The sequence below is a fragment of the Dermacentor silvarum genome, chromosome 3, assembly GCF_013339745.2.
Source record: "Dermacentor silvarum isolate Dsil-2018 chromosome 3, BIME_Dsil_1.4, whole genome shotgun sequence".
Taxonomy (NCBI): Eukaryota; Metazoa; Arthropoda; class Arachnida; order Ixodida; family Ixodidae; genus Dermacentor; species Dermacentor silvarum.
In genome coordinates this window covers 234,179,161-234,192,385 of record NC_051156.1, presented here as the reverse complement: position 1 = coordinate 234,192,385, position 13,225 = coordinate 234,179,161, and the positions used below count along the sequence as shown (strand labels likewise).

The window sequence follows — 13,225 nt, the reverse complement described above, 5'->3', positions numbered from 1 at the left end:
TTACCTGTAGTGTGCGTGTACAAAATTCTTAAATCTGTTATTGTTGCACTGTTAGGGAGTTGGTAAACTCGCTGCTTCAATCTTTTGCGGGCTCATCTGTTTTGTGCACTGATGGACACGAACACCAAAGCAGACAGGGGCAGATTGACGCCATTGCAGTAGCAATGCTGGTAATGCTGGTAAGCTTCCATGTGAGTAAAGTGGCTGCCGAAAAAAAAAAGAAGCCCCTCCCTCCCCTTTGGCACCAAGATAAAACAAATAAAGTACACTAAATTCTTTTGCAATATCAAGCAAACAAACAAACGGAAATGCGCTGAACTCTAAGCATACAATGTTTCGCCACCAGCAAGGAGATTTCATTGTACTACTGTACTACCAGGTTTGTTTTACACAAGTGATAGGTGGCTGCTCCATCGACACACAACCGATCAAAGCTTCAATTTATAGTGTTTTCTACTGAGCACAAACTTGTGCGTCGAGTCCTCAGCTGCAGAGACTTCAGTTTGTGTGGGCAAAAAAGCAAGAATGCTTATGTGCTAAGATAAACATGTCATATATATGTAAAACCCCAGGTGGTCAGAATCAATCTGCAGCCATTCACAATGGCATCTTTTAAAATGTGGGTATTGCTTTGGGATCACAAACCTCGCCAATGAATCGCCAACCAACCAATGCTCTCTTCCAGTACGACACCACCATCTCAGAAAATGATTCCAATATATAACCTCGCCGTGCTTTGTACAAAGCAGCACCCATGGACCGAAAATTAAAGGGTCCACTCTCGGCTGCAAGAAAACGGGACGCAAGCACATCAACAAAGAATGGGCAAGCCGCCCACCTTTACTCATTATACTTTTCTTCTATTCGCAGCTGCTGCAAACAACAAGGAGAGAGAAAAATAGAGCATTGTGTACAGCAGTCAACAACTCTTCTCAACAGCGGCTACCACCACACAGGTGGTAGCCAGACATCAGACCCACAACAAAAAAAGCACAGTCTGGAAATGCAGACATCAGCGTTCCACAAACACTCGAAAAAGCCATTTGTTGTGCTGCACTCTTAAATGAAGCTGTGTGAGAAAGTGTGATGTGTTTGGAGGGTTCTTTTCATCTATGCATGTTTCCCTAGGCTTTGGCATTTGCATCCGTGCCCTCTGCAACAAGATCCAAGCGAGGTTTCCTACTTCCGGCAATCTTTGTGAAAGGAAAAAGAACCGCAAGATTTCCAAATGTCTGCAATCACCAATGAATGTGGGCTATTAACAGTGCACTTCAAGCAGTCACTTTTACGTCACAGTAAATATGCACCACTTTAGCCAGTGCTCTTCCAGAAAATATGTGGCAATATATCAGGTGCTATTGTGGAACGGGACAATCTGACAAATGGTAGGTGAAAAGCTCTAGGAAGCAAATGAAAACAGTGATATACATATAACAATCCTAGAAAGCACCACGCATTTATATATATATTGCGGAAAGTAAACACATCATGGTTGTGTTTTGCCATGGGAGAGATTGCATCAGAAGACAGTGAGCGTAGTTTTGGCTTGCTAATATTGAAGCAGGTGACATAGGAAACAAGCACACAGCTTAGCTGCATCCTGAAAAATTAGAGACATAGATTAATGTCCTCACTTTGAAATCACATGTCCTAATAACCTGAACACACGTAACTTGGTAAATTTGATTATGTAACAGCTCTAATGCTGTCCCCCTGCACAGATGGATGGCGAGGCAGGACAGCTTCATAACCAATTGCAACAACATTCCAAAGTGGGCACATAACAGCTTGAACGTGAAGACTCTGTTCAATGGCTCAATACCAGCAGCAACTGTGCCTTTTGTTGAAAAGAGAAGACAGGGAAAATTCAAATATAAATCATTCTGACCCCTTTTCCCTTAATCATTCCTCCTAAACAAGAGCAAAAATGCAGCCTTCCTAGCAACATCTTATAAAAGTAAACTTTCCCGCCACATAATTTATTCTGAAAATTGTAAGAAGCAACAAGGAACCTTTTTCTTGCTAACACAACACACGACAACTGTTCTGCTCACACTGGCACAATAAAGTTACAACAAACTCCTAGGTCCTCACACTTCATCGTACACTGTCCACCACTCAAAAAACAGCAAAAGTCCCCCAACAGTGCTAATCCTATTCAAAAGCCTAAACCTATATCACAAACTTGTTTTCCTGGCAAACAATCAAGGGGGGAAATAAAAGGCCGGCACTTGACTGCAGACACTGGGATTGCTTTCAACTTCTACAACTGAAGAGAAGACAAACTCAGAAGCATTATGTGCCTGGGAAAATGTAGAGATGTGCAAACAAACGCCCTTTCTCAAGCTATTTACACTGTGTCGAAGCCATTCTATGCGATGAAGGGAGGAGGCACACAAAATGCTTTAGGTGGGTGGCACTGGAGAGGACAGCAAAGTGGAAAAGGGATAGAGAGCACAGCACATCTGGACAGCTGCGAGACTACGCCTCCTCTACGTCGGCCCAGGCATGTCATCCACTCTGCAGAACGCTGTATCACGACAAGATGTAATCTTCCTCATACAGGGGATCATCATTCTCCAGGTAGTCATGGGCTCTCGCTTCAGCTTCGCCGTCACCTGTCAACAAGGAGCGGATCGTTGCTTGCTTATCTGTTTGCTTGACTAATGACACACTTCGCACCCTGTGCCATGGAAGCAGGAGCATGTAGCAGGAGCAGACATGCTCATGCACACTAATACTCACAAACACTCACTCGCGTTCGTAGTCTAATCCATTCACATTTACTGGCACCCAGTTCTGCTCATACTTGCACCCAGTCCCGCTCACCAGCCCTCGCCCAAATGTGTGACTGGACTTACGTCCAGTCACACTCGCCGATAGTAAAACTCATGTTCACACCCATGCCCACTAAAACTCACTGGCAGTTATTCCTGTTCACAATCATGTCAACTGACACTCAATCCCGTTCGTACTAACGTCCACTTAAAAATCACTGGCACTTTCCACTGTCATTCATATTCACATATCCACTCATACCCTTTGTCATTCACTAATGATCTATTCCACACCTGCGAAATGAGTGTGCAGCGGGTATGAGTCAGTGCACTGGTGACTAAGTGTGCCGACCTATGATTCAGCCTGTATGAAGTAGTGGTGTGAATTAATGATCCAGCAAATAAGGAGACAAACAAATGGACACTCCCACGTAAATTTTATCGAAAAAGGGGCCACTTATAAACCACACAAAGTGAAAGTTAAGGGCAACAATGAAACTGCAAGTGCAGAACTCTGCGTACACATGACACTACAAGAAATTGAAAAAAAAGAAAGAAAAAAAAACGATAGCAACACAGACAGGCCACTAACCAGGTTGCTGTCCCCTCAACAAGATTTCCTAAGATAGCGAAATTCATTATCACATAGCTTCACAAAGAGTAACAAACATTTATATATAACAAGTAAATTTGGATGTTACGGTGCAGCACTCGAGATGTTTATGATGCGCCTCATATGACAAGCAAGAACTATAACTTTCTTCTGTAGTGTTTTGTACCTGCCATTTGTCATATGTATGAAAATTCACACATGTAACGTTATACTGCCTTTCACTTTCACCTTAAAGGGTATGTAAGTGTTCTCTTTATTAATAAATTTTTGTTGGGAAAGCACATCTATTCGCCCACTTCCTTGCCAGCCCATGTATTCTGTGCCACTATATCACACTACAGTATTAACTTGTCCATTTTTATATTACACTAGCGATGGGTGCTACAAGAGCTGTGCATATCGCAGCAATGTATGCTATGCCTTCATACATTGCTCACAAGTTTTTCAATTTCTGCAACTTTATGCTCGCATTTGCAAGAGGGAGAAGGGCATTTTTTCTGATGAGCTGAGTTCCAATAACAAAAAAAAAAAAACTTGCAATGTTCCTGTATGTTTGTCTTAAAGGCTGTCTACTGTATTTGATAACTAATTTTTACCTACACCAACAAAGTTTCCTGCCTAATGCTTGCCACAACCTACATTTTAAACCTGAGGAAGTGCCAACTGTTCTCCAGTGCTGTCAAAGGAGGCTTAAGCCATCAAAACTAGTCTTGTGCTTCTTTCTGATGTCATTAAAGAATAAACGACAACAAAAATACCAAACCAAGGTTACGTACATACCTTCGTAGCCATCCAGATCTGCATCCCAGTCATGGTCATCATTATAAGCTAAAAGAAGGACAAGCAGTTTAAGATGAGATGACAAGAAAGAAGAGTACACAGATGAACCTCGTTATATAACAAAATTGCGTCGGACATGTAAATATCTTTGTTATATCCGATATTTGTTATGCAAAAACGGAAATAATTTGCAATTAGGTCTATGCAAAAAAAAAAGCAAAAAAGGGTGCCTCCGATGAGGTAGCAAAGGGTCTCCTGTGGATATCTATAACCTGTAGATGTGTTGCCATACCGATATAAGGCAGGGGGACAACAATAAATTATATACGTGCGGAAGAACTGAAAGTTGGGCGAGTTGGTATTTATTCACAGTCAAACTGCAGCGAGCACAAAGAACAAAGGCAGTTTACAAACAAACACATACATTACATACACATGCTCTGCACCACCGCAAATATGCAAAAATGCAAAGAAGTTATTAGAATAAATCTTTATGTGTGCAGCCATGACCACGTTTTAGCGAAGCGACGTTCGAGACAAATCCTCGCGCTACCACATGCGAGCATTCTCAAGGTGGCACAGCGCCTCTTGGGAAACTTGCATAGCAGGTGGCACCAGATTTCCCTCTAGGTATTATTGCAAGAAACTCTGAGAACGACGCCGATAAAGCTGGCCTTCGTTTACCGGTGGCTGAAACGAGAACTAGCTATTTCTTCCAAGCCACAGCGAATTTCGAATTTGTACGAGATCATGTGATAGTGCCCCTTCTTGCTTTGTTTGTTTTTGTGGCTGTTGCCGTTGCACGTATTCTCACTCTCCTGACAGGTGCAATCCGCGCAACGCCCACTCACATGTTTGTATCATCGCTGTTGATATTCACACAACCTGAACACAGAACCTGCATGAATACGGACGAATTTACCACTGTCATGCAAAGGTGTAAAGGTTTAGTGTTTACTAAGTGCCTTTATGAGGAGATCAGGAGTCGCAGTGATGTACTAGCGTTCGAACTTTGTACTAACTCCATGGCTCTCAGTGTGCTCTACCTTGCGTGGCTAATGCGCTGCCTTAACGGCAAAATGATGAGATCTTGAAAAATTACGACATGCAGCAGTGGTTTACACTTCCAGCCAAGTAGGATGCCTTGCTATCGTATCCAAAATCCATTCGAATCCTGATGCACGGTAGCAAAATATGTATATGGCAAGCTCTCGAAAAAAAAGAAAAGAAAAAAAAAAGGAAAAAGAAAAACAAGTGGGGCCCAGCCTGCGATCGCAGGTTCGAAATGAAAGGTGATCGGAACCAGGTGCCATTTTGAAACAGCTATGAGGCTGGATTTAGTGCTTTCGATTGATGTTGTGTATGAATCAGTTTTTTTTTTCATTTTTTTTTTCTTTGCGGCTAGGTGCAATGAGGTGCCTAGAACAAAAATTAAGACTCTGAGAATCCAATTATCAAGCCAAACTGGTGTGGAATTGTAACTACAGATGCCAGCTTCTGTGCCATTAGTTTACGCATGTTATGAAGGTCTAGTCCCCACATAGAGAACTGCAGATATAACGAACACTTTACGCATAATTATCGCATTCGTTATAAATGAGTTTGACTGTACTTTATGCAGTGGAGTTCACTTAAAGCAATGCTTAGTATGAAAATCTGACTTGGTTAAAATGATGTTATTGTACACAGGCTGATCTAATGTAGTAGGCAATGCCTAATAGTATAATTCTTATAGAATCTTTCCTATGGCTGTCTAAAATATGAGCATTTTCTACTATGGAAAGCGAAGGGATTAATTTAATACTTTAGTTAACTGTATGCCACGTGCTGCAAATTTAATTATATCATAATAGAGCTCTCGAGTACCTAAATTCAAACAAGACACAGACTATCACTCTTATGCTATTGACATAAAATTTTGCACAGCAGATGCGTACATACCATTCTGACTGTATTGTTTGACCTTGACCTAAAAAAAAAGAAAGATCTGAAAACACAGTTGCTTACCCATGCGTTCCAGCCTGTCTGGCCTGTAAAGTTCTACGCAAAAGTTATGCCGATCAATCTTTAGCTTGCTCTTTGGATCCAGGTAAAGATGGTTGGGTTCCACAATTGTGCCTGAAAATAAGTGAGGATGGAACAACTTTGCTTAGCACTGTTAAAATGCGAATGCAATAACATCTGTACTTTAAATGCAGCATCAAAATGCTGTCCAGCTAGCCAAATGCGGGCCAAACTCTTGTCTGTTTTGCAAATTCCTGTGCTCCATTTTGTGCCTTTCCTCTTGACCAGCGAAATTTTGTCTAGCCACAGCTTACTAACATAAAAGAACTGCAATGATATAAGCGTTAGCAACTCTCATAGTCTCTAAAAAAAAGGGGGGGGGGGGGTAGGCAAAGGCAAATAATATGTTCGATAGATCCTTCAATAAAAGAGAACTTGACAAGCATGGCCGCGGTGAATGTCGCCATGCATGTCGAAGTCAGACTGCATGCATCAACTACAGTGGAATCTCGCTGATACGATCTTCACGGGAACCGGAAGATAAAACGTATCATCCAAAAATCGTATTATCCGAAATACATTGCTCCTATAAGGCATTGGCCCGGAAAACAACAAAAAACGTATTATCTCGAAAAATGTATCATGCAGAATCGTATCAATGAGATTCCTTTGTAAATAGACTGTCAGAATCATTTCAAACAAGCACAAAAGGGTTCTGTATTTACCATATTCTAACAACACACTGAATTGCTGGTACGCCATTCTATATAATTCGGACTCCGCCTGCACGACTGCGTGCTAATTTGACCGCCGAGTTGAGCGGAAATAGCAATATTCTGGCGTTGATTGGACGGTGACTGTATATTAATGTCCGTAGGCATTATCAAGAGTTTTCGTAGAGAAAAATAAAAAGGTATTTGATATTCCAAATTTGAGCAATTATTCATGCAAAATTGCATAACGAATTCTGTACAGAATGAATCTGTTACTGTGCAGGTACCAGGCCTCAAAAGACTAAGAGCCACGCGAATCAGAACAGTGCACTTACCACCTATGACAATGGTCAGCACATTTGACCGCTCGCCTACGATATCCATGGCACCAGTCACAGCTGCGTTGGTCACAAGCTCACAGCCACTGACGTCAAGCAGCCTCAGATCACGACACAGTTCAACGAGAATCAGCACACCTGTCAACAACAAAATTGAGGCATGGTGTTAGGCAGCTGCATAAAAACACTGCACTTTTCATGCAGTTCTACAGATGAAATAATCTTTGCCATGTCATGCACTTCGCTGCATAACCGGTCACAGGCAGCACAACAATGCGTATAGTACAGTCCACACCATTGCAACGGGTCCTACATACAACATACTTTCAGATAAAACAGACTATTCTGCTCACTGAGTTTGGTCTGCCTATATTATCAATGCAACCAATTTTGCTTTTAACGGACCCGGCTACAACGGACTATCGTCTACAACAGACAAATATTTGGGCAAATTTTTTCCAGGGGGGGTAAATATAACGTACTTTGCTGCGGCAACACGTGTGTGTGGCAGTGCACTGTACGCAAGTCGTGCGTGCAGCAGTACGCTGCACGCAATTATTTCCGGCTGCTTGCACAATTTGCGAAAGTGCACTCTTTCTTAAGGAAAGAGTTCACTACCATGAAGCTTCCCACAATGGTGTGCTGTGCAACACCCAGCCAGCAGAGAGTTTTTGGCACTCCGGCAAACACCGCGGTCGGCTCAGGACCGTTCAGCAATGGCTGGCCAGCTGCCTGCCATTGTACCGGCCATTAATCTTGCCAAGATGTCTGCACGTCGGATGCAATCTCATTTATAACAAGGCTTGAGTGTACTTTGAAAGAAAACACTAACCTCCATCGGACACTTGCGGGCATCCACGAAGTTCAATACTGTGCAGCAAACCCTGGCACGACAGGCTACCCAGGCCGGAATCCGTGATCTGTCAAGGCAGCCGGAGATAAATCAACGAAGACACAGCACTTGTGTATTACACAGACAAATGCATGACCACTCTCGAGGCACTGAGACTACAACTGCAAATGCCAAGATAATACAGTAATGGCTGGATGGGAATGTGCACCAAACTTTCATCCAATCAGAGATGATAAGATGATGAATTCAACAGCATGGCAAAGTTTGATAGAGTCTAGAATAGTGACTAGGCTCAGAACTGTCACATGACGATCACTCTAGGTAAGTCATTTTCCTTTCTTCACGAGATTAGCAACCCTACAGCAATGTGTGGATTGGATTAGAGAAACTTTTGAGTGGCAACGACAATAGCATGGCACTATCACAGGTCTGGTTTATTATTTCACAAAACGAGCGTATTCTTTTCGTAAACTCCCCCCCCCAAAAAAAAAGGCGCTTTAGAATGGAGTATAAATATGGTACCCTAAAACTGTTCGCATTCTTCAAAATAACGATGTTAGGATACGTTGCATAGATCTTAAAACATACTTCAGGAGATCATAGGTACAAAACGTATGTGGACAATTGGCACATGCAGGACAGGTTCGCATATATTAGATTGGATTCTGATTAGACATATGCTGCAAGATCCACGTGTTTGCCGTTAGCACCAGAATGTGGCCATGTAAGGAGCTTTATTCTTTTGTTTTTTGTTTCTTGCTCCCAGCATGGCAGTGGAAGCACACAATTCGAAATAGTCTGAACTTCCAGAATGACTGAAACACAACCCTGGGCAGCAATGCCTTGATGTGAACATCTGAGTGTGTCAATCTGGAATGTTGCCCACACTTCCATGGATGACAAACGGTGCTCTGGTCAAAGCCTTTATGTTATCATTCGAGAGCTTTCAATGTGTAATTTTGCCTCTTTGCTTCTGGAAGCTGCTTTCGGGGCAGTGCTGGGCCTTACCCCATTTTCATAGAAGCAGCTTCACCTAAATTGGGCTCCACCTAAAATTACGCAGATCCCACGCACTGTGGGAATTAATGTTATGCGAAGCAATTTGCAGGTAACTGGCTATTCAGCACTGCTTGGGTTTCCTCAAAGAGTAACCAGATGGAGTAACATGTTCATGTAAAGCAAGTAGTTGTGTTTGATGGGAGCTTGTGCGGGACGACAGAAGCAACACGGTGTCGACGACGATGGCAGTATGACGGCGACAACGTTGGAACAGTTTCTTTTTCAACTCAGGAAGGAAACGTTACAACCTGTTCTGCGACAACATCGGTCGATGCCGAAGGTGGTGCAGTCTAACACAGCATTTCAAAGTGTTAGATGCAAGAAGGTAAGAATGAAGAAACTCCCACACTCCTGCTCACAACGCAAGAGAGAGAGTGGCAAGCTTGTGGCCAAAGGGAAACTAGCGCGCACACACGTGCTCTAGCTCGTGCTATGTGACGTTGCGCATACGCCAGACGTCTCAAAGAGCTAGCTGGCAATGGCATGAGAGGAACATGCATGCAATTGTGGTTTAACAGTTAGAGCATGGAGCTGCTCTGTTCAACATCAGAGGTTCAGTCCCACTCTTGGACACTTGAAATTTCTTTTTATAAAATGAGGTGACACTAGAACCTACACACCTACCTATCTAACATAGAGTGTCTGGGACGAGCCAAAGAATGCTTAGCATTAAAACAAAGGGCCCTGTTACTGTTAAAATACTGGTCAAATTCACTGAGTAGGTTGTATCTTTGGGAGATTTCGGTAATCCATAATATAAAATAGTTTAGCAAAAAATTTAGCAATAAAAAAAAAGAGGGGGACAACAACACAAGACTCATAACTACTCACTGCCCTCGTAAAACTCAACGAGATTTTAAAGCCAACGTTTCATCACGGAGCCTAATGCTGTGATACAAAAAAAGAAAAAGGAACCTAGAACCTCAAGCACTGCATGAGCATTGTTACCTACAGGCCAAGCCAGCCCCACAAATAAAATATAAATACGGGAAAGCTTGTAACACCAGACATCAAACTGGGCTTACTTGTCCCAAGTAGTTCAGCTTTAGCTGGCGCAATCCAGGGCACCGTGACAGGTGGCTTAGCGCAACGTCAGTGATGCCCTGGTGGCAACCGGTGATGTCCAGAAACCTGCATTACATGTGCCTCATGTCATCAAAAGACTAGTTCCACAATGATGCACTTTCTACTTAGTCATCCTGACAACTTGGTAAGGTACCACATTTATATACTGCACAAGAAGGAACACAGACAGAATAACCATAAACTGGCACAAGTTCTCCGCACGCTTGTCAGTGTAACAGACCCCAATTTGACACTGTTACATTCAATATCCTGAATAATTTGCATAAAATAACCTGCGTATAAAATGACGACCAAAATGCACTCGTATTGCTCATAAAATATGCTCTTTATCTCGACCCCTGCATTTATTGACCACAGTGATTGTACCCATAATTCTTGGGTACAATCTAAATGATTCCAAGATGCCAAATGAGTTAAGTAGACAACCTGCATATCACAAATTATTGATCAGTGCCTAACATAAATGTGCGGTGGCTAAATAAAAATGACATATTGACACGTATACATGATTATCTTTCACCGGTGACCGCTTTCCACCGGCTAACAAATGTTAAACGTTATCACTCGGCGCAGGACGCGCCTGTATCGGAAGTTTCTAGAACGTTATCGATGCTTCTTTCCGTTGCCTGTTTTCACCGACGCTTATGTTATATGATTGTATGACCGACGCGAATTGTCTAGAACTTTCTGGAAGACACGCGGGTATCAGGGATTAATCTGGAACCTTCGATGACTCAGGTATAAAAGCCGACGCGCTTCGCCGCTGATCAGATTTTCGACGATCGCCGACTGTGTTCGCCGCTTTCGTTGTGCTTCGAGTGTAGCTTGCTTTTGAGGGCAACGACGCTTGACGCCATGCTACCAGACGTCGCTGACGAAGAAAATCTCGACGTTGCCACTTATTTGCAGCGTGCCGAAGAAGGTCGACAGCTCGCCCGCCTGCGCATCAAGAACCAGCAGAGGACCGACAGCCGACACTACAATCTACGACGACGTTACGTCGAGTACCAGCCCGGCGACCGTGTTTGGGTCTGGACTCCCATATGCCGACGAGGACTCAGCGAGAAACTGTTGCGTCGCTATTTCGGACCATATAAGATAATCCGACGTATTGGCGCACTGGACTATGAGGTCGTGCCAGACGGCATTTCGCAATCACAGCGGCGCCGGGCATGACCTGAAGTCATCCATGTGGTGCGTCTTAAACCTTTCTACGCCCGCTGACGACCTTAGGTACTTCGTTACTTTGTTATTGTTTTTTTTGTTTGTTTGTTTGTTGTTTATTACGCATTGTTTTGTTTTCGCTTTCGTGTTTGTAGCATCGGGACGATGCTTTTTAAGGGGAGGGTATTGACACGTATACATGATTATCGTTCACCGGTGACCGCTTTCCACCGGCTAACAAATGTTAAATGTTATCGCTCGGCGCAGGACGCGCCTGTATCGGAAGTTTCTAGAACGTTATCGATGCTTCTTTCCGTTGCCTGTTTTCACCGACGCTTATGTTATATGATTGTATGACCGACGCGAATTGTCTAGAACTTTCTGGAAGACACGCGGGCATCAGGGATTAATCTGGAACCTTCGATGACTCAGGTATAAAAGCCGACGCGCTTCGCCGCTTTTGTTGTGCTTCGAGTGTAGCTTGCTTTTGTGGGCAAAGGTTCGCCCAATAAAGAATCAGTTTCGTCATACACAGTTTTACGACTGTTTACTTCAGCGTCACTACTACGTGACAATATGGCTATGTAACAAATTCCTCACTTGCTTTTCTGGTTTTATTCTGTGTGTATAATTCGAAACTATGCCTTATTAGAATATTTCCCGTGGTCTAATGGTCCTACTGTGACTTTATAAATAAAAAGCCAGCCAGGAGACTGCACCCCTCCGTGCTTCTTCTCTTGTATATGCATTAGTATTCCGAACTGCACAGCATTTTATTGTACCAACTTATTTGTGCTCTTTAATGATTTAAACAAAGCAAGCAGGACAGAGGAAGACACACACCCCCTACTGTTCAACACCATGCGCAATTGAAAAGTTAAAAACCACACAGGCTGCATTAGCAAATCTCAAAACAAACATCATGACAGTGTTTGCAGGGATACTGAACTCTCCCACGTCCCCTGACATTCGTCTTCGCGGCATGTTTCCCGCATCTTTCGGCGTTCGGTTTCGCCGCATGACACACATGCAATGGTGGGAGTCGGTGTGCTACACACAGTTCTAACAAGAGCTCCATCTCACAGGCACGGACAACTCGGGTGTGAGAGCAACTAGTTTCATCCTCTTCAGCTGCAGGATGGCAGCATGCGCAGATGGACTACATGCTCCTTGGTGTGGTTCAAGGGACTGTTCCAGGAAAGGCTTCCTGTTTGGCTTAGGTGCATGGCAACGTCATGGCCGAAAATTATCACTCAGACGCACTTTCGTTCGTAGGATGGGACCCACAAACGACTATGCGGTTTCCCACATGGGCAAACATTTGCACGGTAACCTTGTGCAGTGCATCGAACTTGCTTAATCCTTCAGTGTGTCTCCATCAAGGAATTATTTCTTGTATTTTGGCTGGCTGGCTTGATGACAAAAAAGGGGGGGGGGTGGGGGAGGCGGCAGTAAGTACGCTTTATGTATGTTCCCACTACTGTGTGCTGCGTCCTTGCATACAAGGACATTTGAACTCCCACACAGAGAAATGTCAGGAGACGCAAAAGAGTTGAGTGTTCCCGTTGGTTAAAATGTTGTTTCACTTGACTTCAGAAACAGTACAGACTCTGCGCTAGTGCCTATCCTTGCATAAATAAGCAAACATTTTGCCCCTGCAGTTTATTTGCATTCGCTGGGCTACTATGCTACAATGCTTGTAAGAAAGCCCACATTTTAGGAAGCTGCTGACTGACCTCAGCTTGGTACAGCCTGCGCATATGGCTCCGATGACCACGTCGTTGACAACCTTGTTGTGACTCAAATTTAGTTCCTCCTGCATTTTCAAGCAAAACAAA

General features: G+C 43.4%; 1 protein-coding gene across 1 annotated transcript in view; it reads right to left on the bottom strand.

The window, feature by feature from the left end:
- Window positions 1–811: 811 nt before the first annotated feature.
- The window catches only part of LOC119446876 (F-box/LRR-repeat protein 2), a 402,862-nt gene continuing 390,448 nt past the window's right edge, over window positions 812–13,225 (bottom strand). The window contains exons 8-14 of the mRNA XM_037711456.2: window positions 13,124–13,203; window positions 10,163–10,268; window positions 8,058–8,145; window positions 7,223–7,363; window positions 6,178–6,288; window positions 4,171–4,218; window positions 812–2,618 (exon numbers count right to left, since the gene is read on the bottom strand). Of these exons, the coding sequence (XP_037567384.1) occupies window positions 2,536–2,618; window positions 4,171–4,218; window positions 6,178–6,288; window positions 7,223–7,363; window positions 8,058–8,145; window positions 10,163–10,268; window positions 13,124–13,203 (657 nt within the window). The 3' untranslated portion in view covers window positions 812–2,535. The remainder of the gene's footprint in view (window positions 2,619–4,170; window positions 4,219–6,177; window positions 6,289–7,222; window positions 7,364–8,057; window positions 8,146–10,162; window positions 10,269–13,123; window positions 13,204–13,225) is intronic.